Here is a 20,684-nt window from a genome sequence, read left to right on the forward strand (position 1 = left end):
TTTTTTTTTTTTTTTTGAGGGGGGAGGGTGAGGTTTCTTCAAACGAAGAAAAAAAAAAGTGAGAGGGGACTATCAAGAGAAATAAAAACAAAAACAATTAGAGCAACCGATCAGTTAAAGAGCGGTCACATGCAGTACAAGAAAGGATAAATGTGCCCCATTGGAATTCCTTTGTTCTCAAAACCCATCATAATAAAAAAAAAAAAAATGAAGTGTAGAGTGAAAACCTCCACCTGTATACCCCCAAGAAAAAAAAATACATATACATATACATACACACATACAGCGGGAGAGAGAGAGAGAAAAAAGATGGAGTCTGTATTTTCCTCTTTTCTATTTTCTCTCCCCTTACCTACTTTTGTCCCTCCCGTCTACTTTTCTATTGACGCAATGCACCCTCAGGGTTCATGGAACGTACCACAATCTTTTTTGTTGTCAATACGGCAAGTGTCAAGGGACCTCGCGCGTGCACCTTTGATGTCGCAATTGCAAGATCTGCGCCACGTCCAAGTGCCGTTCCGCTAGAAAGTCGTGTGGAAGCATTAACGAGCACCACCGCAGTGTCCACTAGATCGCAATACTCACGAATAGCACTCTCGTCTGTTGCGATGATGCCATCGGACTGTCCTGACCCAAAGAGATCGAGAAAGTATATAGCAGAACGCAGATCGCGTACCACCTTTACGCAGAGTACACGATGAAAGTCCGCTAATCCCTCCGTAAGGCCATTGTATACCTCCTCCGATGCTAATATGTCAATACAAGAAGATGCTAGTTTCTTAGCTGCCGTGTCACCCAGCAATAAAACTCCTTGTGAATTAAGTGTATGTAGCAGTTCCTGAATGCGAGGATACGATTCGTGTAGTATGAGTGTGTTTACGGCGTTGGTAGCGTTGGGTCGCTGAAACTTAGCATTCAACACAACCCGTAGCGCTGTTTCGTAGTCGGCACTTTTATCCACATACAGGCTACAGGCACGACCAGATGCCCTAATGAGGGGTATTGCTGCTCGCTGACATGCGTAGTGGTAGAGTTTGCTATTTCCACAAACAATACCGAGGTCAACAGAATCAGAAGCTTGTAACCACTCAGCTGTAACATCGTTTTCCGTCTCATTCGCTTCCACAAAAACGACTGCAGCAACAGGAATGTCAGCAGCTATCAATGCACGCCGTACACTTGCCATTATTGCTCCGTTAGTATTCATAACTGAAGCACCTCCGTCAATGATAACAGCGTTACCGGACTGAATGCACATCGCCACAGCATCTAACGTCATCCTTGGACGGTAACGTGAGAGAACACCTACAACACCCAGTGGCACAGGCACATCTTGTACAGCGAGTTGACAAGATGAACATGTTTCCTGTGTTATTTTAACATCCGTAGAGGACGTACTGATTGGATCAGGAAAACGCATTAGACCCTCTATCCCCGCCAAGAGTTTCTTGATACGCAATGGTGATAGCTCCGTGCGATCTTCACTATGAGTACTATTGTACGAAGGTTCGCACCATTTATTTTTAATACTCTCGTCAACAGAGAAAGATGATGAACTTTTACCAAACGAAGGGCGTGGTGAGACGACATTATGTTGTTGTTGTGCGAACGCACTACAGTCTAAACGATTCGCTGCCATAATTTGTTCTTCATGATTTAAGACATCACTATGAAGTGCACGCAAGAAGCCCAGTCTCCGCTCATATGGCAAAGATCTGAGCACGCTTTTAACCTCAGTAGCCGCTCGTACGCCACGCAAAACACTTTGTGTTCTCCAAAGAAAAGTACAACGCATTTGAGGAAACACAACCTCTCGTGTCGTCTACCTTTTTTTTTTTCTATTAGCCTAGTTTTAAAAAATATGAATCACAGAGGTTCTACAAACCCACAATGATGTAGGAAAACAAAGCAAGAAAATAAAAATAAAAATTAATACGAATAAGGCTCAATGAGAATATATATATATATATATATATATATATATAATTGACAGTTTGGAAATTTCTCCTTTGATTTTAAAACTTGGACGGATCAGTCACGTACCTCTTATATTCCATCCCTTTTTAATGATACCTGCTTCCCTTGTGTGTGTGTGTGTGTGTGTGTGTGTGTGTGTATGTGTTTATACGGTTTCCTCCCCTTTATGTTTTATTTACCTTTCCTGTGTTAAGCGGGAGGAAGAATCCCCTCAACATTCCACAAGGCAACCTTTTTATTATAAAAGTCACAGGTGACCACGGTAGCAGTGTCATCATGTATATCTGTGTTGGTGTCACACGTGAACCCTCGATGAAGAACGGCAGAGTCGTAAAAAAGAGCATTCTCAGGCAAACCATCTTCTTCTGAGTGATTTTTTTCGTTGTGAAGATATCCCAATAGCGTAGTCATATTTTCTTCCGATGCGTTAATGTTATAACTCACCAATGCCACCCCTCGCTGCATGACAGGGATGGCTAATACGTTAGATGGGTGTACCCAGCCGTAGTGTTCCATAGAAGTTTTAGACTCCGAGGGAAGTCCTTCACGAAATAATTGCCGTGAACAGCGCCATACACCACCACCAAGATTGATAGAAGTCAACGGCTCCTTCGGTAATCTTGAGTCTACAATATATAAATGCTCATCGTACGATCCAACCAAAGAGAGTGTGGTGGCAACCCCGCCTTCAGTAACAGGAGCTATAGAGACAACACCAGCGCCAAATTGCATCTTTCTGATGGCTTTGCTATCACTTCGCAAATCCCACCACTTCAGTAAACCATCATCACCCCCAGAAAGTGATATTTCAGTATCAATTGTAGCTGAACACCATGCATCGTAATCATGACCCTCCAAATTACAAACAACGTTCATTGTAATTGCATCGTAAACAAGAACTGCCCCTTGATGAGCGGTACAAAGCCATTTGGCTTTGGTTACCATCTCGCCACCTGAGAGGTAAAAAGGGCTACAACTAGTGAGCATTGTGTTATGCACGGGATAGACGGATTCTTTTAAAAATCCTTCTTCAAACCCAAAGAGGCGTACGGCACCGTCTGTGCAACTCGTCATCAAGTGAACTCCATCAGAGCAACAAGTTAGATCGAATATACCAGGTAAAATATCTGTTACAGAATCTGTCGTAGTGGATGTCACTTTATTTAGTGAATATTTATTCGTATTTTCATGTTCCAATGCATATCCATTGACAGACCCACGGTATCCCATATCAACAGATCCATCAGAATCTAAAATAAGTTCGTAGCAACCAGCAATAAAGTCAACCTTATTTCCATAAACTGTAGAACAATCTGCAAGAAGACAGTTGCACGTTGATACAGTTGATAGCTCTGCCACCTTTCGCGCTGACACCATACTCTTAGTTGTTGTTTTTATTAGTCACACTCTATTGAAAATAAAAGTTCCTCCCACTCATAAAACGGATTGAGAGCTTTCCTAATATATATACTAACCAGAAGATCAAAATAAATCAGAAAAAAAAAAGATAGTATATGTTTTTCTTACATTTCCCTTCATATAATAAGACATAAAAATAAATGACTGAGTACAGCATAGTAGTGTAGTTGATAATTACGCAAAGTTCAAGGTAAGAAAAAACTCCATCGCCGCTCGTCGAGCCCGTTGATTTGCGTTTAACTTCATAGCAGCAATGTCTGCATCGATATCCATCAAAAAGGTGATGATAAACTGAATAATCTTATTCCTATGCATGGTTTCAACTTCATCGTGAGTTATCAAGAAACTGATATCATACCCTGGGATCGGTTTTTTCCGTAGTATACAAAATTGTTTGGCTCGTTGAGCCAAAAAACTGACGTACTTTCGGGCTATAAGCTCTGCTAGAGCGTCACTTTTTAAAAATGAAACAGAAACACGTGTGCTGTTTATGCTACTTTCAATAAGACAACTTTCTTGCTCTGATCGCGCAATCCGAATGGGATTAAGAAGAAGTTCCGTTGAAGAGGGCTTAGTGGTACCTTCTGAGAAATCAAGCAGCTCAATTTCAGGCTTGTTGTGACGCTCAACAGTGCGTGATGGATAGTTCCCGATACAAAGAGCAGCCTGAAGAGTGCACTTAATACAATCATAATACGGTAGGTATGCTGTTGCCATTGGACCAGCCTAATATTCCTAACAATATATAAAAAAAAAAAAAAAAACGTCGTCAAAAGAAATTCAAAAAAAAAAGGAATTATAAGAATACATGGATATAAGAAGGGAAAAAGATGCATGAAAGCAAAACAGTCAAAGTGTGTTTTTCTTTTGTTTTCGTACTATCTATTGTTTTTCTTTTTAGAGATATTCTCTGGTAACATTGCATACCTTCGAATAACGAAGGGTAGTAAAGGAAGGCAAATCCAATCATTTCGTTGCATCTTTATTACATAGAAGACGGTATAAGAAAAAAAAACTTACAGTTGTTTTGCTTTCTTCCGCCTATATTCCTCAAGAAGTCGTTGTTGGTATGCTGCAGCAGCATCTGATGAATACTCTTCCGGTACGTAGTCTGGTCTCTCCTTTCTGGGAAAAGTCCCCTTAACTGGCCCAGTACCATCAGGCAAAACTTCTTCACTTTGGGTTTCTTTTATAAACGAATCATCATTCTTTCGGTGTCCACTAGAGGGTACCGGCACAAATCCATTTCTATCTCGTTCCTTCTGTTCCCGATACAATCGCAGTTGTTCTCGTCGATAATCATCACCTGTGGGTTGATGGACGGAGGCTTCCACTTCATGTTTAAACTCATTCCATAGTTGGCGTGCAGTAGTCTTGAGCTGCCCACTATTTCGTCTCCCAGAAGGAGTTTCCTTGAAAGAGACATCTTTAGATGCAAACATCGCTACTGAGGCGATTGCATCTGAAGCAGCATTTACTTTAGTAGATGTAGGTGCCGCATGTTTTTTGGCAGCTCGTATGTGATTGCGAGTTTCATCTGCACTACGCTCCCTAGCCTCCCGCACAGACAAAAGAAGATTGTTATTTCCAGGATCAAGTTGTAACGCCATCTCATATGCTTCAGCGGCCTGAGCGTACTTTTTCATTTTAAAGAATGCGTCACCTTGACGAGAGTAACCCTTAAACCATGCTGGTCGAAGTTCAACTGCACGATCAGCATCTCGTATGGCACTTTCAAGAGCCTCTGCTGTCCCTATTTGTTTCGCTGCTTGAATATAACAAGCCGATCGATTACTGAATAATGCGGCAAGCAAAACAATTATTGGATCACTCTGGCTGAACCTGGGTTCGACAACACCAACACCTTCAGCCTTACGATAGCTATCTCCCTTCAGTTGATAGTCTCCCATTCCAAGAAGGATTTCTATAGCCTCAGTGTAGCAATTCAGTGCCTCACGATACCGCCCATCTTCAAAGGCCCGATTACCATCAACCTTCAACTTTTCAGGTGAAACCTCCTTGCAGCCCGCATATCTATTGACACTTTGATGTGAAACTCTTCCTTTATGAGAGACTTTCGACTGATATTCTGGGACTTGGGCGCCCTGAAACTCTCCCTTTGAGGTCTTACAAGCTGCAGAACCTCGTGACCCTTCACGAACGGCCCCACAACCTAGATCATTTTCCGGAGACTTGTTATTTTTATCACTTTCAGAAGTAATAAGAAAAGGATCCAACACATCTTCTTCAGTGATACCAAGCTGACGCATGAACGCCAGGCGCTCGTCCGAGAGAGTGGTCATTCAACCTTTATCAACAACTTCAAAAGTAAACAAAAAGCGGGAAAATATAAATCCAAAAATAATAAAGCAAATAAAACCAATTTTTATGGGTTGTGACATATAGAAAAACAACTGTATCATAAGGAAATCAAAGAAAAGAAGATTAAAATCCTTTTTTTTTTTTGTACTGGAGACGAGAAAATGGGAGGAAATGACCCAGGGTAGAAAGAGAACCTCACGCGCTGTAAAAAAGTTGTCAATAACAGAAAAAAGTGACGCGGATTTTTCTCGTATTTCTTCACAATCTGCATTTGGTAATCCCAACGAAAGAAAAAAAAAGGAAGTAAGTCTCATATATAAATGAAACATGGACCACATGAGACCTGATCTCGACAACTCACAAAGAAGAAAAAAAAAATTAAACAAATTTCCTATTCATCACTCCGACGCAACGCAGAGTACTAAAAAAAGGTAATAGATTCTAATACTAATACAGAGAGTTCTCATAGAAAATCCGTACAGGTGACATTATCTTCAGGAACGATCACAGAGCCCAAGCGCAGCTACAAATAACAGAGCCCGTTAGAAAAGCTTCCCGAGCATTAACGCGCACGCCGGCCTCAAATATGTCTTTTGAAACCGCCCCGCCCCGCACCCCAACCCACGGCCAGCAAGAACCAATAAAAAAAGACGCCACGAAGAAGAAAAAAAAACTGGCGATCCCCCGCTTTCAGCGGTGGGCGGTTCCCCGGCGTCGGGAGGGAGGGAGGGTGGAGGGGGCCATCCCGAAGGCCTCCCCAGAGCGGACGGCGAAGGAAAGTTTTTTGCCCCGCGCCCCGCGGGGGGATTAAAGGAAAGGCGAAGCGAAACGGAAACCAACCCCATTCCCGACCACCCCACCCCCCTCTCCTTTTATTCTTTTTTCGTTTTTTTTACCAACCTCGGGGCGCCAAAGGAACAAGACGCCAGGGCCGCGGGGGCGAGGGGGAGAAGATTCTCCACCGGGGGCCCTTCCCACACGCTGGGGCCCCGGGCAGGAATCAAAAGGCCGGGGGAAAGCCCGCGCGCCCCAACGCAAGCCTTTTTTCCCCCTTTTCAGCCCCCGCCCCAACCCACCCCTCCCATCGCTTTTGGCGCTGCCGCGTTTGGGTGGGGGAAAGGGTCTTGTGGGAAGCTTCTTTCCGGATTCCTGGCAGGGGGGGGGGGGCCTCCGGGATTTTGTTGCCCCGGCCCGTCGGTTTTGAGGCCGGGCAATCGTCCGAAAGGCTTGGCGTCACATTCGTTTTGAAGTTACCAAACGGTTGGCGGTGTGATCAAGGTTCTTTCTCTTCAAAAGACCCCCGTTCGGAAGCGATGCGCGCTTGTGCCTCCCCAAAAGCGTGTGGAAAATCTGCATTCTTCGGCGAAACTTAGCCTACCGAGGAATGGGCCCCAGGCCCCCCGATTCATGAATATGTTGAGGCCTATTTTTACCAAAAGCATGCCTTTTCGAGCTCGAACAAACCGCCTGGGCGATAACTTAAATGCAGGGTTTCTTCTGAAGGAAACTCAAAAGCAAAACGCCGTAGGGCCGTTAAGGGGAACAAAATCTGTGAACTCCATCGCGCTCATCCACCACCCTGCTTTTCAGTAAGAAGGATGGTTTATACTTAACATTTTGCCTTGCTTAAAAATTACTTTTTTCAGAAACTTACGCACAAGAAAGCGCAAGGGTGAAAAAGAAAAAATTATAATCAATATAAAATTCCGTACACCATTTGATTTTTATTAAAGTAAGCCTCGATCATTCCTTTAGCAAATTGTCAATAACGCATCACCTTCGTCAATGCACCAAAGCGCAATTGGCGGATGAGAATTGATGGGGAAAAAAAATCGAGATGTCCAGTTCCCTAAATTGCAGAATCGGCCAGCACACATGCAGGAGTAGCCAAATTAAAAAGGAGGACCCTGGATAACTACCTAGTCAAGTATTGCGATGCCGAGGTTAGGCATTTGAATTCATGAAGGGAAACCAAAGGCAACCAAGAAATGATAGAGGGGGCCGCGCCCCAAACGACCATATTTTATTGGGACGGGGGTGGTCTAAAGAAAAAAACCAAGTCGAAAAATTAATTTTGATAACATAAATTCTCAAGAATGACATTTATAGACAACGTTTGGCGATCGAAACGCCGTGGCAAGGCCCAATGCTTCGCATTCCTCGGGGAAGCCGTGGGCAGGCAGCGTCCCTTTCTAGAGAATTTGCGGTTGTTAAGCCGCAAACGTCGCGCAGCACTGGGGTCAGCCACATCGCGCCGAGACAATATTTTTATTCGAGAGGCCCCTGTTTTGCGTACCAGCCTGCCATCAGCAGTAGTTTCTTCTACATATTTTACCCTTGCGCGAACGCTTGCGGGAAGGGGTGAAGATTCAATATATGGTAACAACTATATCCTTTTGTGGTGGAAATTTGCTTTACCCGCTGGGGAAACTCAGAGAGAGAATTCAAATTGCTTGCCCTAGAACCTATGAAATTCTTGTAAACCCCCTTACCATTCACAGACTGCGTGCAAAGCGGCAACACAAAAACAGGAAGAAGATTCGAGAATAATAACAATAATAATAATAATAATAATAATAATAAGAAGAAGAAGAAGAAGAAGAAAAAGAAGAAGAAGAATAACATATGCAGCTGTTGGCGGCCGCACCCTTGAGATAGCACCCTCGTGGGCTTAAGGAATACGAACAAACCATTGTCGATGCAGATGCCATTGCGCAACACGAGATCTGCGAACAAATTAAGGAAGTCACTCTTTCTTTATCGAAGAGAGGTCTACGGTCAAACCTTCCAAACATGCCAAGGATATGGTTCGGCGCACCCTCGATTGACCGCAGCTGTGGTGTATATTCAGGAAAACCCCTCTCCCTGCCGTTAAAAATAGACTTTTGCTACAGACGACGCGCTCCACATAAAGAGATATGCCAAATATGAATTAAACCAATAAACGCCACTGAATAACAAGAGAAATTGCACACCTTTTGAACTTTGGGTGAAACAACAACGCCATAACGCACCCCGGCGTCGTCCAGGCTAAAGGGCGAAGCTAGATGTTTACCCGACAGAGCGACGCACAGGTTTAACAGTAACCTCCCACTTTCAAGCAATAAAAGAAGAAGGAGTTGGGATCGTGGGGTTTTGCATCCGCATTTGTAGGACCATCAGGGGGCGGGTGGCACCGTTGAAGCAACGAGGGCGCCAGGAGCATTGCAATAATGCACCTCAGAAGCAATCGATGGCGGCAGCCCGATGGATAAATTCTGTAGGAAGTACCCGGTGGCAATTCTACCCTTCACCTCTGCCAGTAAAAGTAACGCTACCAGAGGCTAAAATGCTTTTTTTTTCCGAATCGGGGAGGAGAGTGGCAATTATAACCCTGGTAATTTCGAAGCAAAATGATCGTTAGGTTGGAGTTCGATATCTATTTCGCGAACGAATGGATCCAACAATCCCATAATGTTGAACGCTCATCCCTGGAGTTAAATTTGTGGAAGGGGCATGGTTATTCGCGAAAAGGGTATCTACAGCCAAAAGATACCTTTGACTGTTTAATTGTTTTCCGCGCTCCGTTCGCTGCACAAGAAATCCTTCCAAGTATTTATCGTTGCTAACACGGCAAACGGTTGGGTCACCAGGGAATCATACATATGAAATCTGTTAAACGAAGTATAACGGGCCACATTACAACACCCTTAACAAGTCACAGCATCTGAAAGAAGAAATCGCTGCACTAAGCGGCCCCTTCATGCAACACACCTCCTGTTCTACTACAGCAACCACTTTTATACCAACTTTAATCACCCACACGTGCCGCATAACGCGACCAGCGGATGGGCAAACCACTTTCTCCGCAAAAAGGATCACTTGTGGTTACGGACTTTGTCGACATCTACCTTTAGAGAGGAACACATGACGAAAGCAAATGCTATGGCCCGGGGTATTGGGCGGCATTGGAATGGAGATAAAGATTCTCGTTCGTGTATAACTTTACAACCTTTAACTAAGCCCACCGTGGGCGCATGAACGAGGAAATTGCAGTGGTTTTTTTTTTTTCTTTCTGCAAGGGCGGGGTCCCGGGGATGAAATTACAGTACTCGCCAATACCTCGGAGCGCAGCGCATATGGGGAGGGCGGCCAAGCACACGATGCCGATTTATTTGGTCATCCTCATATTTGAAGGAAAAAAAGTTTTCTGTTTGTCGTGCATCGCGAAAATTCGTCCAGCGCAGATTAACAATCTGAAAAAAGGGTAAATTCTGAAGATTGGGGGAGGGGCTTTGATACTGTATTGGGCGGCGGCTCTTAATACGGAAAAAACGGATCCCCGTTGGGCATCAGCGGTGCATTTGGTATTGTCACCATTGTCGTTTATTTTCAGGTACAAGAAGCATCCCACCAACCTTATGGCCAGCAAAGTGGAATGTATTTTGAATTCTTACAGAGAAACAACCCATTCAATCAAGAGAGGTACGTTGCGGTACGGGGTTGAGTCGGTCGACATTCACACTAAAGAATCCTCATGCGATTCCCCAATTCACAAGGCATAAGGGCCAATTGTATCTCCTTCATAATGCAGTGCCGCATCTTGACCACCACACATCCTTTCTTTCGAAGATTTCATCGGTGGTGAAATTGACGCAACAAATTATCCCTACCGGTTTGTGGGGCGATAGAATCCCCCGCATAAAGGGAAAAAGGACCCAGGGAAGATAGCAAAATAGCCCGATAACAACGGAAAATGCGCCTGACGTCGCCGAGAGAAGAAATCACAATCGTCTTACATCAAGTATACGTTGCGGTGCCTGATATCAGATCGATTCTCTTTTGGTTAGATGAATACGTTTTTTCTTAGTTTTTCACACGTTTGATGCTTCCAGAGGCACCCAAGATAAAAAATTACAGACCCATTCCCAACAAAAATGATTTTTTTTTTTTTGTAAGCTTGCGATAAGAATGATCGAGTCTTACGGTAGTAGATATTTTACTTGTATGGGTCAAAAGTATGGAAAATTTCTTTTCTTTTTATTCCTAACAGCCTGTCAAAAGTAAGTTTCTGAAAAGCCCACCCAACCCTCTCCGCCCCGAACGGGAGGCGGGCTAAGAGGGGCTTCTCAGCACTTCCATTTCGTCAGTTCTCAGGTTGCATTAAAAATATAACGTTTTGGAAAATTTCAGATTTTATTTTTTAGATAAAAGAGAGGGTTCGAATTTTATATGGAATTTAAATACAGGGATTTCTTTTCTTTCTTGTTTTCTTTTATGGTAGGAGTAAGGCTGAGATTATTCTGCAAGAGATCTGGATAAAAATGAACGTTTTGATCTTAGACAGAAGTTCATCTGTGCTATTTTTTTTTTCCGTATTCGAAGAGAAACTCATTTAAAAATTCCAACTGTTAGATGGCACATCCTTAGAAATTAATAAGGCATGGCCCTTGCCAAGCAGAAGCGCTATAGGGTAATATTTTATGTTATTTAACGATGGCGTTGGGTGGGTCTGCGTCTTGGTCGGATATGGAGCCCCTTCGTTTTCTAAGCAACGTCGCCTCCTAGCACCAAGTGTCTCATTTGACGCGGTGGTTGTCGATAATTCTACTGCGGAATCACCGCCATTACGAAAAAAAAAAGAAGCAGAGTGTGAGTTAAGCAATCCTTCAGAGCCGCAACCTCGGCATTTGTGGAAGAAGTTTCGGGGCGTGAAGTCTAAGAGGAGAACCGCAAAGAAATTGCCTTTGGAAGAGCCGATGGATAATATCCGTATTATGGGAACAAAACCAAGGTTATCCATTATGAGCGTGGTTTTGGCAAAATGGCAAGGAGCATTGCAACAGGACGACTGCCGGCTTAAAGTCTGAAACCAAATGTTGTCACTCCTTGGAGGTTAATTTCGCTCACAACAACCAAATGGTTCCAATAAGCAGCAAACGAATCTGCAAATACGAAACGAAAATCCAGAGAATAATTGAACAATTCCAGAAATTAAAGTGATGACCACTTAGCTTATAGGAAGCAGGTCCGCTTAAGCCGGCGCGCTGGTTGCGAACCACCCTGTGGAAAAAAACCGTGCGGCACCGTACTTGCAGCGCGGAATGGCTGCCAGCACGCCTCAAGATCCCGCTGGGCGCCTTGAAACGCCGGCGCCCCACCTCTATAAAAGCAAAGTGGCGGGCCAGAATAGCTCCCTAAAACGCGAGTTGGCGTTGCCAAGGCGGTGTTTGAGTTCTGGTGCTTCGAGCGTCGACCGTGGAAGTTGCCACGCTCGAGAATAACGATATCGATAGGGATTTGCGCTGGATGCGGGTGCCGCAGGCGCATTTTTCCGAGGGACGGGCCGCAAGGGCCGGCTGATTGTGGGCGAAGAAAACGTTTTGGAGGTCAAGGGCGGGTTTCACTACCACGGGGTTCCGCGCAAGCTATTCTCCGGACGGGGGTCGTGCATGAATGCGCTTACCCCTTTGGGTCGCGCACATTCCCGCCAGGGAATAAAACGAGACGGGGCAAAAACTATTTACACATATCTGCCGTAGAAGTCCTTTCGCTTTTTTGTAGCCACATGCTTCTTTTTCAAGATAGAACCCCGTCAGTGATTTTCCGCTTTTTGCCGTGAAAAACGTTCTCCCGCCTCTTTTGCACAATTCTGTGCGCGTCACCCGTTGGGACACCGCACCGCCAGATGAAATTTCCGTAGCAAAAAGCACGTTTCCACAGAGCGAACCGGGACCTCTGCTGTTTTGAACCTTGGCGTGCATTGCAGGGTTGGTTTTTTTTTTTTTTTTTTTTCGGCGGGCGTTGGCGCGGGTAAAGCTCCTTTGGGTCGGCGCGGCGAAAACCCAACGCCCACCCCCCAGACAAAGCCATGGGCGATATGGTTCGCGCTTTTAAATTTCGTGGCGCGTTTGCCTCTGCAAATTAAAGGGAGCCCCAGAAAACATGTTATCGCATGGCGTGGCCGAAAAAGTCGGCAAGAATATTTATTCCCTGCCCTCTGGGCTTTCTGGCGTTTTCCGTTTTTTCGAATCCCTCGGGCTGCAAGCTTGTTTTTTCTTAATTTGATATGAAACGGCCGGGGGAGTGGTTTTCTGCGTGGTTTCTCCGTTTCAGCCGCAGCTTTGGCAACGTGGGTCTTGGAAGTTGGACATAAAAAGGGCTTGCTGCCTTCCCCTTTTTCTTCATACAGGGGTCTATTCCTTAACCCCATGTGGAAAGTTTTGCCTTTCATCCCAGAAGGCGGAGGGACCGTCCACATGGCAACGCACAAGGCCGAAACGCAGTGGCACAACAACATCCCTTACGGCCACCCATTTCGCAAAAAGGTTTAACCAAACTTATCTGGTGCGCTCTTCGCTCATTATTTTTTTAGGCGGTAGATGGAAAAGGGAAAGAAATCGTTTGGCCTTCCCATGTTTGGGTAGTCTAAAAAAAAAAAAAAAAAACGTTTCCAAATTCGTCATGATAAAGATTCTGGTAAAGTATAACTTCTTTAATGGAACTGTTAGAAGAATCTTATTCAAAAGAATGATTATTATCACTTGGAACTTACCCATTATCAGAAGCGAAGCGAACCAGAAGAATAAGGGCATTTTCAACCTTTGTATGACATACTTTTCAAGTGGCACCTTCTTTCGATTTTCACTTATCACAGAGCCCGCATCATATAGATCACATAGATGTTGTTTTAGCTCTTGTCAAAGGGAGATTAATAATTTACTTTGGTAAAGGGCGCAGGTCAATTTTTGCTTCCACAAGGGACCCGAAAAAATTTTTTTTTCCAAACACCGTTTACCCCGCGGTTTTCCATGACGTTCGAGGATGTGCAGTTGGCTGCGCTTACGGAACGGGCGGCGCGTGACGAGAAAGAGAATCGACATTGCATTATTCTTACGAACCTTTCGATGCACAACAGGCAGGTGGAAGTTATCGGTTAAAGCAAAATGCAATTCCAGAGTTCCAAGATGCCAGAACCTGTTTGCTCATGCGAAACTGTCGGTTAATCAGAAAGCTTTTCATCTTGAAGAGAAATATACACGGGCAATTGGCCAAGAACCAGGCACATATTGCCCCCAAACATACTCAACAATCACCGAACCCCACCCCAAGATCTATGAACTAGCCGCTTCAATTCATTCCCCTCCAGAGAGATGGAAAGCAGAAATTTTGACAAAGGCAATGGGTTACCTTGTATTGGAAACTGGGCGCGGCGGTGGTGACCAAGACGGTCGGCTACCGGTGGGTCCCCTGGGCATTCGGAAAACCAAAGGAGAGGGCCATGGGATTTGGATCTTTATTCCAGGGATAGCGTTCACATACTTAAGGGGGCTGTGAAATGCGGCCTTCCTACCTCATAAGGGGGGCTTTGTGCTGCATATCGGGTAATTTTTGTAATCGTTGCGAGACCACGACCTCTTCAGAGCAAATGATAGGTTAGATTTGTATCCTGAAATTGCGCCGTTCCTGGGGGAGGGCGGCCCTTACAGTTATGCAGAGTTGGGAAAGGCGCAGCCATTTTGTAGAGAAGCCCGCACCACAGAATCAGGGCAGAAGAACCTGGAGCACACACCCGGCATTCGGACGAGACCGTTGCGCAACCACCCAAAAGGGAACCACACATTTCCCCCCGCGTTCCTAAGTTAAGGTCAACGGCACCCCTTCTCCGAAACAAGCGTTTCCGTTCCACGTGCCATTTCAGACCTGGCAATGCGGCAACACCACCCGCGAAAACGCATCAAAGGCGCCAAGATGCAGCCCACATGCCTCGGAAAGGGAAATTTCCGCTCCAATCACATTCCTTTGGAATGGCGGCGGGTGGGGCCGCTTGGCTCCCTTAAGCGGGCTCGAGCGGCACCGCCGGAACTCTTTTAGCAAGGGTGATGCGCCCCCGGGTGCGCTACTTGGTGGGCGGTGGGGCGGCTGCGCCATCTGATCGCCGGCCCCGTTTGCCAAATGGCGGCGCGCTTCGGATACAAACCTGGACCTCCCAATGGCTGGGCCCCGCGAAACCCCTGAAGCCTCCCAAACTAAAAAAAAAAGACCCACAATAGCCAAGACGCGGGGCCTGTATGCTTCCTCGGGGCCCGTTTCTAAAACAAGAGAAGTTGTTTTTTTTTCCCCTCTTTTTCGCTGCCGGGAATTTATCTTTCGCCAGTCGTCCTTTTTAGGTTCGGGTGGCGGTTTGCCAACGCCCGATTGCCGGAAGTGGGCGAACCAACTTTCCACCGCAGGGAGGCGGGGATTATTTTTGCGAGGTTTCTTTTGCCCGACCCTCTTGTTTTTCCCGAAAGGCCCAAGCCACCGAGAGAACCCAGAATTTTTTGGAATGATGGAACGGCGCGTTTGCCCCCCGGCGGCGTCATAAATCCCAGCCTTCCTCCGCATTCCCCTTTGGCACGAAAAGGGCGGCCCAAGGGAAGGGGCGCCAAAACGAAAAAAAGAGGCTGGCACAACCCCTGAGGGGAAATGGCTGCACGGCGTCGTGCGTGGGGTGGGGGTGTTTCGGCAAAAATTGGGGCAATCCTCGGCGTTGTTGGCTCTACCCCGCCGGTGGCAGTCGCAAACCCTTTCCAACATCGGAGAATGCCCCCTGCCCCGAAAACCGTGGCACAAACTTTCCCACCCCCTTTAGCAAAAAACAAAGGCTGGATGCCCCAAATGGCGTGGCACCTTCAAGGCCCTCGCGTTATTGGGTGGGCGGGCCGCCGCCCGCCAAGGGGGTACCGCAGCCAAAAAAAAAAAAAAAAAACGTCCCCAATGCAAACGGAATTTCAATAGCGCGCGAAAATGCCGCGGCGGCGGATGCCAATCCCAAATGCCCCGTGCGTCTGGCGATTTTGTGGGCCGGGTTCGCGGGCATCTTCACCGCACCTCCGCGGGTCAGGCCCTGGACGAGGATGCTGTTCGCAGAAAGGCAAAGAAAAATCCATATAAAGCACGGAAGGGGTTGCCCCCGCGGGCTTTTGAGGCGGTTGTAAGCGCTGCCGGTGGGAACGGGGAATCAATCCCACCCCCACCCCGCAGAAAACCTTTGAACACCCCAAAAAACGTGAAAGAGATCCAAGTTGCCTTCCTGCCCGAAGACCCCTTTCAGAAGCAGCAATTTAAAGATTCTTTTGGAGAGCGATCACCCTCAGCACTCGGGAAGTGGTAAAAAAGGAAAGAGAAAACTACAAAAAGAAGGCTTCGGGGAATATTTCTCCCCATAAAGGTCGCACTTGTACTACTTTTGCCTTTCGTGGCCAGGCCCCGAGCCCACAGACCATTCGCAGCAGTGCCTGCTGAATGCGTTGGGGGTTCATGGACTTCGAATGGCGGGGGCATTCCGGTCACACCCAATAGCCTCAAAACGGATGGACGCCTTCAGCACTGGTCCCGCAATTTTCCTTCTAAAGTCTCATCGCGGGAGTTTGCGATCATAATGGGTTTAAAAAAAAAAAAAAAAGTCTCCACGATGCGGCATTTCCGTGTCAGGTTCGGTACCAGAAATTCCGCGGTTCACCGTGGCCGAACGCCCGTCCAGAATACGCTAAATAGGACCTACAACATTCCCTACGCCTTCTTTTTTGGTAATTTCGAAATAAGCCTCCAAGCTCCAGGAACGGCAGCCATAGAAGGTACCTCGCGAGTCGACCATGGTTTTGCCTCGGAGTGGAAAAAACAATGTTTTACGGAAGTGTCGGTGGAGAAGGAGTGTTGCGCCTCGTCTCCGAAATGCAAAACAGAAGGGGTGTAGAGTTGTAAGTCGGCAACCCGCTTTCCAAGCAAATGGCGCGACATCTGAAAACTCAAGAGTTTCGCCGAAGCCATCCCCCAACAAAAAAAAAGCTTAAAAACAAGCCAAGAAAAAGGCTGGACAATCCTTTTTTAAGTCCCGTCCGTTTCGTAAGGTGTTATTTTCCGAAAGGCGGCTTTTAAGAAGCACAATAAAAAATTCCCCGGGGCGTTTCGCGAGGCCCAGGATTTCAAGCCAGGGCATGGTTGCGCAGTTATTTTTTTTGCCCCCCACCACCCACCCACTCGCGTCCCCAACGGGTTTGGCCAAACCGGGGAAAATAAATGCATGGTCCCCCTTTTGCAATTTCAACGGCCAATTCTCCAAAGGGCGTGCCCGAGAAAAGGACCCCACATTACACCAGAGGGATTGGATAACTGTGGGGCTTTTGGATCCCAAGAAAGGGCAACATCAAGAAACAATTCCCTCAGGAGATCTTGCTTCCACTCTGAACGTTCAGTGAAAAGTATTCTGCGCAACTCAGAAAACATGTTCTTCGCGGCATACGGCTTTTAACGGCGCCGCCGGTCATGTTGTTCCTCTGGCGGCCGCCCTCTATTATTTGATATTGACTTCTCCGAAAGCCTTAAAAACGAACGCCCTCTAAAACAATAAAGGGGTCCATACGCATAAAAAAAAATCGTTCTTTTTCCAATTATAGGCTTTAAATGTGTCAGGCGGTTTGGTTTGCCTCGGCGCCTTCCCTTCAGCGGCGGTCATCGCGAGCACCTACCGGGACGAAGCCGTTACAACGGGTCCAAGCGCCGGAAGGTAGGGATACAGCTGCGGGGGTTAAGTTGTGGCGCTTTGGAAGGCTCCAAGGCAGTTGGTGACAACCCCTTTCACCAATTCAAAAAAAAAAAAAAAATGAGAACAAAGGCCGCTGCTTTTGGAGGTTGGCCATCGCCGCCCGAAGCCCCAAATACTCTGCAGTTGGGGCGGGAAATTGTATTCTTCGTAGAATTTGCTCACATTTTCTTCCACACAGAAAAAGGAAAGAGGCGTCATATTTTCAATTTGCATTCCTGCAGAGCGGCGTGGAAAGAACGAGCGCGGGAATAGGCTGCAATGTTGGAACCCCATGCCAAAAAGCCATGCATTCCACCGAACTGACATAACAACGGTAGCCAAACACAAGGGTCAGAAATGAAGAACTTGCAGCGTTTAATGCCGAGACCGTTCTGCGAAGACATAACTCCAACCATTTGGGTGCATAAGCAGAATCAAGAAATCAACAAAGCCCACTTTTATTGATGAAGCCGAAGAAACAAAATTAAGGATTAACACAAGCGTTCATTTTGGCCGATTGCAGCGAGCACTAGCCGAAGATGGGGGCAACCCACGTTCGCGATGGCGTTTCCTGAGAACATATTTGGCAACACACGCCAGCAGAGCAGGTAGATATGTTGCTGCAGTTTGCCTATGGTAATCGAAAACAGGACGAAAATATTAAAAAAAACCCAGCAAATTGTATAAAGACACAAGGGTGGAAGTCGCCAAGAAGGGTAAATGCAAATGTGATCTCTACATTTCCGCTTTCCCAGGGAAGAGTGGAAAACCAATGGAACACATGACATGGGACGGCGCGGCTAGTATTTATTTCCATCCCTTTCTAAAGGCCGGGGCATCTGCCATTAGGTAATTTTTTTTTCTGGCGACCCGCCCTGCACCGCCCCCCTCCCTTGACAAACGCTTTGGCTGCACGGCTCCGGCCCAGAATATTCTAAGTCTTACTTATCCTTACTACAACGAAGAAAAAACGAAAAGAAATTGATAGGTTTCTGCCTAAGGGCAGCATGGAAAAAACCAACAATAATAAAGCACAATGGGCCTCAGTACCTTCCCATTATTATAAGGTGTTTGTATTACTTTCTGAAAAGGTTGTGTTGAAAGTACTTTTTAAACAAGACCCCACGTCGCTCTTGAAATGTTAGTCTTTTAAATCATCTCCCGTCCCGAAATTTCATGAGCCGGATTGTTCCCGTAAACCACATAAAGTCACATTGCCAGTCCCCTATCGTTTTGGAAAACTTTGTCAGAAACTGATAGCTTACCATCTAGACGCTCTGAATGCGCGTTGACATTTTCTATTGTATTCATAATTGTAGTGTTATGAAAGAAGTTGTGTAATGAAGCGACATATTTCCGTCGAAATGTTAGTATGGTTAAAAGAACGGTGCAGAGTCTCCGTTTGAGGAATCATGTGGGTCACTCGTTTCCATGCGCCACCTGATGCCAAAATGCTTTTCATGCTACTGAGTAACAACGCTCCCGTTCCGTCCACGGGTGCATTCCTTACCAACGCGGTGGAACCTGGTAACTACCATTTTCGAAGGTTGGGTAGGCCCATTGCCCAAATAATTCCGCAGCCATTTCTGCCCCACTTTCAACTCATGTACCAATGAACCTATCCAATCTTAAAGAGCTAGAAACCTTTTATAAAAATGTAACATTTATCTTTTCATAAGATTAAGGAAAATAGTATGGAAAGAAGGATTTCTCATGCACACTCGCTGCATAGATCATGTGGGAGGCTATGCTTTCTATTTCTTCAATCAAAGATATCTGAAGAGATGCCGCTTCACTTAAATGTTGCATTGTCTTTTCTCTTGGGCATACTCTCTGATTCCCGTGATTTGAATTTTACATTTATAAACTCATATTGTTTTACGTTTATCTTCGTTTTCCCTCGTGCGCTCCTTTACTGCAGCATATTGTACGTCATTTGTTTGGTCCATTTACCAGTGATTAATTGCAATAGACTAATGGTGATGTCGTCGTCGATTCATAGATTGATTCTCAAATCAGGTGGTGTCACAAACTGCGGTTGTATTATTTCCGGGTAATCTGCAAGAGCCCTGGTATTTGTATGAAGGATTTCCGGACTACATTTTTAGCTCATGATAAGCTGTATGAACTCCACAAGTTCTCCCGATTTTATTATGCAAGGGAAACTGTCCTGTATTTCTTCAGGGTGATTAGCCAGGAAAAATGATAACTTCAAGTTGAACAACGTCAAAATTTTTCCATGCGCCACTCCAAGGCAGCTTTGAAAGTGACCCGGTGGATTATCACTCTTTTAACCTTTTTTTTCATTTATTCGCAGTGGGCGCACACTTTCTTTCACCTTCGCATCTGTAAGGATTCTATCCTAACGTTGCGACCGCCAACAGCTGCATATGTTATTATTATTATTATTCTTCTTCTTCTTCTTCTTCTTATTATTATTATTATTATTATTATTGTTATTATTCTCGAATCTTCTTCCTGTTTTTGTGTTGCCGCTTTGCACGCAGTCTGTGAATGGTAAGGGGGTTTACAAGAATTTCATAGGTTCTAGGGCAAGCAATTTGAATTCTCTCTCTGAGTTTCCCCAGCGGGTAAAGCAAATTTCCACCACAAAAGGATATAGTTGTTACCATATCTTGAATCTTCGCCCCTTCCCGCAAGCGTTCGCGCAAGGGTAAAATATGTAGAAGAAACTACTGCTGATGGCAGGCTGGTACGCAAAACAGGGGCCTCTCGAATAAAAATATTGTCTCGGCGCGATGTGGCTGACCCCAGTGCTGCGCGACGTTTGCGGCTTAACAACCGCAAATTCTCTAGAAAGGGACGCTGCCTGCCCACGGCTTCCCCGAGGAATGCGAAGCATTGGGCCTTGCCACGGCGTTTCGATCGCCAAACGTTGTCTATAAATGTCATTCTTGAGAATTTATGTTATCAAAATTAATTTTTCGACTTGGTTTTTTTCTTTAGACCACCCCCGTCCCAATAAAATATGGTCGTTTGGGGCGCGGCCCCCTCTATCATTTCTTGGTTGCCTTTGGTTTCCCTTCATGAATTCAAATGCCTAACCTCGGCATCGCAACACGTGGCCGATCCATCGTCAAGGACGGGTGGTGGGGGAACCCTTCTGGGGGTTTTGTGGCGCCCTCTTCCCCTGAGGGGTTTCGCCACAATCGCCCCGCCGATCGTGGGTGGTTCGGAGCCGCCTCTTTGATTGCAGAAAAAGAAAGGGCGAGCTAATATCTTGCACCCGCCAAAAGGCAGGCGGCACGGATATAATTCGCGGAAATGTGCGGGGACGAATGGGGTGGGGAAAATATTTTTCTTTGCTCGCGGCTTCTCGTGTTTCATGGTCTCTCTAAAGGAACATTTTTTCACCTTTTCTTGCAGGCGAAAAAATGGAAAACGAAGAGAAGGAGACCGC

The 20,684-nt window shown here is 45.9% G+C and overlaps 14 protein-coding genes across 14 annotated transcripts; 5 read left to right on the forward strand and 9 right to left on the reverse strand.

Moving 5' to 3' along the window:
* Window positions 1–379: 379 nt before the first annotated feature.
* TM35_000391180 (gamma-glutamyl phosphate reductase-like protein) lies at window positions 380–1,795 on the reverse strand (the record flags this gene model as incomplete). The annotated part of the gene is made up of 1 exon (XM_029029634.1): window positions 380–1,795. One exon carries the CDS (start codon window positions 1,793–1,795, stop codon window positions 380–382), a length of 1,416 nt encoding a protein of 471 aa, XP_028879010.1.
* Window positions 1,796–2,166: 371 nt separating this feature from the next.
* On the reverse strand, window positions 2,167–3,354 carry TM35_000391190 (uncharacterized protein; the record flags this gene model as incomplete). Its single annotated transcript, XM_029029635.1, has 1 exon — window positions 2,167–3,354. The coding sequence occupies one exon, from the start codon at window positions 3,352–3,354 to the stop codon at window positions 2,167–2,169; it is 1,188 nt and encodes a 395-aa protein (XP_028879011.1).
* A 216-nt stretch (window positions 3,355–3,570) lies between these two features.
* Window positions 3,571–4,113, reverse strand: TM35_000391200 (ARP2/3 complex subunit; the record flags this gene model as incomplete). The annotated part of the gene is made up of 1 exon (XM_029029636.1): window positions 3,571–4,113. The coding sequence occupies one exon, from the start codon at window positions 4,111–4,113 to the stop codon at window positions 3,571–3,573; it is 543 nt and encodes a 180-aa protein (XP_028879012.1).
* A 299-nt stretch (window positions 4,114–4,412) lies between these two features.
* TM35_000391210 (stress-induced protein sti1) lies at window positions 4,413–5,699 on the reverse strand (the record flags this gene model as incomplete). Its single annotated transcript, XM_029029637.1, has 1 exon — window positions 4,413–5,699. One exon carries the CDS (start codon window positions 5,697–5,699, stop codon window positions 4,413–4,415), a length of 1,287 nt encoding a protein of 428 aa, XP_028879013.1.
* Window positions 5,700–7,814: 2,115 nt separating this feature from the next.
* TM35_000391220 (uncharacterized protein) lies at window positions 7,815–8,180 on the forward strand (the record flags this gene model as incomplete). Its single annotated transcript, XM_029029638.1, has 1 exon — window positions 7,815–8,180. One exon carries the CDS (start codon window positions 7,815–7,817, stop codon window positions 8,178–8,180), a length of 366 nt encoding a protein of 121 aa, XP_028879014.1.
* A 3,000-nt stretch (window positions 8,181–11,180) lies between these two features.
* TM35_000391230 (uncharacterized protein) lies at window positions 11,181–11,567 on the forward strand (the record flags this gene model as incomplete). Its single annotated transcript, XM_029029639.1, has 1 exon — window positions 11,181–11,567. One exon carries the CDS (start codon window positions 11,181–11,183, stop codon window positions 11,565–11,567), a length of 387 nt encoding a protein of 128 aa, XP_028879015.1.
* A 145-nt stretch (window positions 11,568–11,712) lies between these two features.
* Window positions 11,713–12,027, reverse strand: TM35_000391240 (uncharacterized protein; the record flags this gene model as incomplete). The annotated part of the gene is made up of 1 exon (XM_029029640.1): window positions 11,713–12,027. The coding sequence occupies one exon, from the start codon at window positions 12,025–12,027 to the stop codon at window positions 11,713–11,715; it is 315 nt and encodes a 104-aa protein (XP_028879016.1).
* Window positions 12,028–12,358: 331 nt separating this feature from the next.
* Window positions 12,359–12,997, reverse strand: TM35_000391250 (uncharacterized protein; the record flags this gene model as incomplete). The annotated part of the gene is made up of 1 exon (XM_029029641.1): window positions 12,359–12,997. One exon carries the CDS (start codon window positions 12,995–12,997, stop codon window positions 12,359–12,361), a length of 639 nt encoding a protein of 212 aa, XP_028879017.1.
* Window positions 12,998–15,165: 2,168 nt separating this feature from the next.
* On the forward strand, window positions 15,166–15,477 carry TM35_000391260 (uncharacterized protein; the record flags this gene model as incomplete). The annotated part of the gene is made up of 1 exon (XM_029029642.1): window positions 15,166–15,477. One exon carries the CDS (start codon window positions 15,166–15,168, stop codon window positions 15,475–15,477), a length of 312 nt encoding a protein of 103 aa, XP_028879018.1.
* A 37-nt stretch (window positions 15,478–15,514) lies between these two features.
* Window positions 15,515–15,853, forward strand: TM35_000391270 (uncharacterized protein; the record flags this gene model as incomplete). The annotated part of the gene is made up of 1 exon (XM_029029643.1): window positions 15,515–15,853. The coding sequence occupies one exon, from the start codon at window positions 15,515–15,517 to the stop codon at window positions 15,851–15,853; it is 339 nt and encodes a 112-aa protein (XP_028879019.1).
* A 267-nt stretch (window positions 15,854–16,120) lies between these two features.
* TM35_000391280 (uncharacterized protein) lies at window positions 16,121–16,435 on the forward strand (the record flags this gene model as incomplete). The annotated part of the gene is made up of 1 exon (XM_029029644.1): window positions 16,121–16,435. One exon carries the CDS (start codon window positions 16,121–16,123, stop codon window positions 16,433–16,435), a length of 315 nt encoding a protein of 104 aa, XP_028879020.1.
* An 831-nt stretch (window positions 16,436–17,266) lies between these two features.
* Window positions 17,267–17,590, reverse strand: TM35_000391290 (uncharacterized protein; the record flags this gene model as incomplete). Its single annotated transcript, XM_029029645.1, has 1 exon — window positions 17,267–17,590. One exon carries the CDS (start codon window positions 17,588–17,590, stop codon window positions 17,267–17,269), a length of 324 nt encoding a protein of 107 aa, XP_028879021.1.
* Window positions 17,591–19,810: 2,220 nt separating this feature from the next.
* On the reverse strand, window positions 19,811–20,176 carry TM35_000391300 (uncharacterized protein; the record flags this gene model as incomplete). Its single annotated transcript, XM_029029646.1, has 1 exon — window positions 19,811–20,176. One exon carries the CDS (start codon window positions 20,174–20,176, stop codon window positions 19,811–19,813), a length of 366 nt encoding a protein of 121 aa, XP_028879022.1.
* Window positions 20,177–20,308: 132 nt separating this feature from the next.
* On the reverse strand, window positions 20,309–20,683 carry TM35_000391310 (uncharacterized protein; the record flags this gene model as incomplete). Its single annotated transcript, XM_029029647.1, has 1 exon — window positions 20,309–20,683. A coding segment is annotated over one exon (375 nt), but the record flags the coding sequence as incomplete, so codon positions are not given.
* Window position 20,684: the final 1 nt, after the last annotated feature.

The sequence above is a fragment of the Trypanosoma theileri genome (genome assembly GCF_002087225.1).
Source record: "Trypanosoma theileri isolate Edinburgh chromosome Unknown TM35_Tth_39_V1, whole genome shotgun sequence".
Classification (NCBI taxonomy): Eukaryota; Euglenozoa; class Kinetoplastea; order Trypanosomatida; family Trypanosomatidae; genus Trypanosoma; species Trypanosoma theileri.